The sequence below is a fragment of the Austrofundulus limnaeus genome, unplaced genomic scaffold, assembly GCF_001266775.1.
Source record: "Austrofundulus limnaeus strain Quisiro unplaced genomic scaffold, Austrofundulus_limnaeus-1.0 Scaffold78, whole genome shotgun sequence".
Classification (NCBI taxonomy): domain Eukaryota; kingdom Metazoa; phylum Chordata; class Actinopteri; order Cyprinodontiformes; family Rivulidae; genus Austrofundulus; species Austrofundulus limnaeus.
This window is the reverse complement of record NW_013952480.1, coordinates 1,052,883-1,057,880: the sequence shown is the minus strand read 5'-3', so window position 1 is coordinate 1,057,880 and position 4,998 is coordinate 1,052,883. Positions and strand designations below refer to the sequence as shown.

The 4,998-nt window shown below is 46.3% G+C and overlaps 1 protein-coding gene across 1 annotated transcript in view; it reads right to left on the bottom strand.

The window, feature by feature from the left end:
* Positions 1-10: 10 nt before the first annotated feature.
* hoxa3a (homeobox A3a) overlaps positions 11-4,998 on the bottom strand; it is a gene marked incomplete at its 5' end in the record, with an annotated part of 7,660 nt that continues 2,672 nt past the window's right edge. The window contains 2 exon segments of the mRNA XM_014011215.1: positions 11-1,532; positions 3,419-4,001. Coding sequence (XP_013866669.1) covers positions 745-1,532; positions 3,419-3,884 — 1,254 coding nt within the window. The 3' untranslated portion in view covers positions 11-744.

The following is a 4,998-nucleotide window of genomic DNA, read 5'->3' as shown; positions in this document are numbered from 1 at the left end:
TTTTTTTTTTTTTTTTGCCCCAGAGTGCACATTTATGTTGAAAATAGCTGAAAATGGCCAAAACTCCATTTCCCCCCCACCAATCTTCTCCTCCCCAAACACACACAAAGATGGAGGGATGTCAAATAATACTAAAACGAGTCTCTTTTTTTGCGTTTGACAGCCAACAAAATAAATAACATTAAGTCCAAATGGAACAAAACATAAAAAAAACAAGGGAAGTGACGCGTAAAAAGCACAGGACCCTTGTGTTTTCCTTTTTTTCTTTGTGAGAATGAATATCTCTCCCTTCACAATCTCGTGGCTATTGAGGTCTTTTACACAAGTGCAACAAAATGCAAAAGAAAATAACAAATTCTTCAAATGCGGATAAATAAAGGACGGACAAATTCACATTAAAAATGAGTAACACGTGTTCATAATACCCTGTTTGAGTTGAAAACAAGATTTTCAAAAAGGAAAGGTTAAATAGGTCTAGTCGTACTAAGCTGYGCGCACCCCTCCCTCCCGCTATCTCTAGATAAAAAAGGTCCTCGTGAGACAATGACAACAAGCAAATAGAAGAGGAAAAATCCAAGCAAGTCGTGATTATTTATCCTACTGCTACTTCACACATCAAACTATAGAGGGAACAGAAAAGTGGGGGAGAGCAGAGGAGAAGGTTGGAGCCGTGAGGAGGCGCAGAAACAAAGCAGGAAGTATGTCTGGAGGTGGATGAAGACAATGGGGCGGAGTGATCCACTGCTACAGATGCGTCAGTTTGGGCGCTTCCTGGATTCTTCCCTGAGAGTAGTGCGGCGTTAGGTCTGTGTAAGTCGGCGTGGGGTCACACACTCCGTGGTGCTGACTGTTGCCCATTGTGATTGCTCCGTTGTACTCCATGTTCGCGGACGGCGGGTGCGGGAGGTGGGTCAGGCCGAACACCGACGCGCCGGAACTGGAGTCGATGTAGCCTCCGCCGACATAAACGGGGCTGCCTTGCATGTGAGTCCCATAGTTGCCATTGCCGTGAAGCGGGTGCGCGTCATACTCGGGCGTGGCCGAGTCTGAGCCGGGGTACCTCTTCTGGGAGGGGGGGCAGTTGTTGAGGGAGCTGTTCAAAGGAGGGGGGTATGACGTCGCCATGTATGCATTTTGATGAGGTTTGTTATAAGAGGTCGGCGACTGGGATTCGTATGGTACACTGTTCACCAAAGAATGCATAGAACTGAGGTATCCGCCTCCCCCACCKCCGCCGCCGCCGGAGGCAGGGCCCACGGGACTCCGCGGAGACTGTCCACCAGGAGAAGGCATCATCCCGACGCCTTTCTGGTCCTTTTTGTACTTCATCCTGCGGTTCTGGAACCARATCTTGATCTGTCTCTCGGTGAGGTTCAGCAGGTTGGCCATCTCCACCCTCCTGGGCCTGCAGAGGTACCGGTTGAAGTGGAACTCCTTCTCCAGCTCCACGAGCTGCGCGCTGGTGTAAGCTGTCCGGGCCCTCTTTGACGCCGCTGACCCCGGAGGGCTCTTGTCTCCGGGACAACTCTCCACTGTCGGAGAGAAGGAGAAGAGGGTGTCCGTCAGTAATCCATTACAGACACGCACACACAGAGGCTTACAGAAAGACAGCAGTGTGAGAGTGGCAACAGAATCCTGTGACAACACATCCGCTGATATAAACCCCACTGTCACGAGGAGGGGGTGGTGCAGAGAGAACTGCATAAAACATAAAATAYGGTCATTAAAATGGTGCTTTTTTTAAATAATCGACTTTCTCTTCTTCTTCTTAACCCATTAACATGTGCTGCAAACACCTCAACGTTCTGATGAATCTACTCCTAACACAGGGGTTATCATCAAGGGACACTTAACAATCAATGCGCCGTGTGCGCACTAGCTGCAAAACACAGAACGCGCCTGAAGAATACTGGGTCAGTATCTGATGTGGATCCGCGTGACCTCAGGTTTCCTACTAAAGCATTTTGACCCTTTTCCTGCCCTGCAGTCACGCGGTAGCATAATGCAAGCAAAGCTTTATGGATTCCTCAGGGTGTGTGTGAGAGAGGGAAAGAAAACGGCTCGTCCTGCCCTCACTGATAAGCTTGAAAGAACTGGATCTTGGCTGCAGAGGAGCAAGACTGGTCTACTTACCGCTGTGGCAGGCAGCCAGTACTTAATAAATTTCACTACCTGTCTCCCAAACGTGAGGCAAAAGGAATGCAACATGACATAACCTGACCTGATATTGCACAAATGAAATGGAAGCTAGCACGTGGGTTTGAAGAAGTCATTTAGGGAATAGTGAATGATTATTTATAAATGAAATAAAAGCAGCTGCGTGGCCTGAATTGCGTAAAAATAACAAAACTTTCATTATTTGTAAGATAATCGTCTCAGTGTGGCAAACTATAACATAATTTTCTATAAATCACATCGTAAACTCCTTTGTTAAGCTCTTGTTAGCAAAATAAAAACTCAATCCCAATGAGCACAATCCTGACCAAGACGCTTAAAGTGTGCGTAAAATCTGTGCAACGTGTGCGTAAAGGCCTCCACCAAAGGATTTGAGCGCACAAATTGATTTTTATTTAAAAGTCATGACGTAATAATGTCAGGCTGCTTTATTAAAGATGAATATATGATCAAAAACCTATTTATTTGATAAATTATTGCATTCTGTTTCAAATTTGCTCTTTGCTTCCCCCCCCCCCACACACTTAAAGGATTGCATTGCATGGATCAATGTATTTACTGTCAAAAGCCTAATAAAAACGTCACAGTTGCGTTACATTTTATTGAATTGATGTAACTGTAGATGCTCTTTACAAGTTATGTCAAATTAGATTAAAAATACTAAAACATTAAAACTTTGCCTTTTCAAAACCAGTCAAATTTACCTTAAAACTTCTTAATTTTAAGGTCATGGGAAGATGAGCATTGTGTGTGTTTTAGGTTGGCTGTAAGTAAATACCCACCCCCCCCCACCCCCTGGCCCACCGACTTTCCCTCTAATCAAAACAGCAGGACAAACTGAAACAATTGTTGTGTRTGTTTGTTTGCTGTCTCTCTGGGAACATTATGTGATCAGTGGAGATGTGTGTTTACAGTAGGGACAGGTCAGCTGGAGGGCATGGGGACAACAAATGGAAGGAGCTGCACCCAATGAGGGACAACATTCTTCCAGTCAACTGCTTTAAACTGCATGTAAGGTGCATGTTGGTGGAGTATTAAAAGCATAAATAAAAGCTCAGTGAGGCCTGGACTATTTCATCCAACAGATCTAAAATGATGGAGAGAACTTAAACCTTTCTGCCACCTAACTGGAAACTCAACATTTCCAAGAATTGTTTTGTTGTGGTTTGCCCCACCTGCCCACCACCCACACATTTACAACTCTCCCTGAGCATCTGCGAATGTCATCAGCAGCGGTGAGTACCTGAACTGGAGCTACTGGCGGGTTTCTGCTTGGTGTTCTGACGGGATTCCTTCATCCAGGGGAAGATCTGTTTGCTGCGGCCACCGGAGGTCGGGGAGCTGTTCTTGGCACCGGCCTGGCTGGACCCGTTGCTGGCGTTTTGGCTGATAGCACCGGGGGATTGTGAGGAGGGAGGGGGCGGGCCCGACACCGGCCCCGGGGGTTGATTGCTTTCGGGGAGAACCTTGGACTGCGCCGCCTGAATGGCCGAGGTCCTGTCGCGGCCCTCCGCCATCTCGCCCGGCTTCTGCAGAGCCACGGAGCCGCCAGGAGACTGCAGGGAGCAGGCGGGTCGATGGTACTCACTTTCCACATGAGAGACCCGGGGATATTGGACCTGATTGGCATCATAACTGAAGCCATTTGCGCTTTGATATGGGTAGCCACTGTAAATTGCAGAGCTGTCGTAGTAGGTTGCCTTTTGCATCTCGCCGTTTCCCAATATTTATTTCAGAAACTGACAGGGTCTTGACACCCTTGTAGAATAACATTGGCACCCCGTGGTCACGTGACGCCTCTCCGCCAATGGCCTCCTCGGGTGAACCTAGGGTTACAAGAAGCACTGTGAGGAGGAGAAATGGTGGCGATCCATCTTAATTTTCAATACAGACCTGACACTGGAGACTGTGGAGGCAAGATAGGGCCAACAATTCTGCAGACTATTACCGTTTACCTTATGGCTTACACGAGGCACAAAGGCACGCACTAACCTTGTATTACCATCTGTGCCAAACAACATCAAACGTTTTCAAAAAGCATTCAAGTAATTTTAAAACAGACCAAGAAACAGGGTGACATTTTAAACCTCTGGGCTGGGACTAAAAATTGGAGGAATATAGTTACAGTACACTTTATGAGGAGATTGTTGTGTTTAAGAAAATAAAAAAGCATGTTGTGGAGAGGGCTTGTTAGCAGGTTGCCACGCAGAGAAAAAAAATGTTTCTGTTACAATATTATTCTACCAAAAGGACTGTCAACAGTAAATCTAATTTCCTGTGTTGCAGGTGAAAACAGTGTGTGTGGCCCGCACATTATGACCATTTTTAAAGTGTTTAAAAAACAAAACAAAACAAAAATCATGTTTTGACAGGTTAAACTCAGCTCCACTTTCTACCTGCAGCAAGGCAGGAAAAAACGCGTTTTTATTTTTCTTTTTCAGTTTTTTTTTCTGTGCATGTTGCAAGATAAATGAAAGGGCCTCAAGGTTAAAAAAAAAAAAAAGAACCAGAAAAACCGGGCTGGTTTCTGTGCATCTCCATGACCACGTCGTGAACCTATTTTCCCCTCGCAGGCTCATAATAATGGCTGCTGTTGGGTCGCAGACGCTGATGATATATGAGGGGCAGATTGGCGGGACTGGCTGCTTGGAAACAGCGGCCAAGGCCGGGACTGGGTGGACAGAAACCCGGGGAGGACGCAGCTAAGAACCCGCTTCAGCTGCTGGAGAACCGTAAATCAGCCAGGTACCAGCCGAAAAAGCTTAGTGCACAGTTTAACCACAAGAGACAGATTCACAAATCATATAGGGAATAGCCTTTATA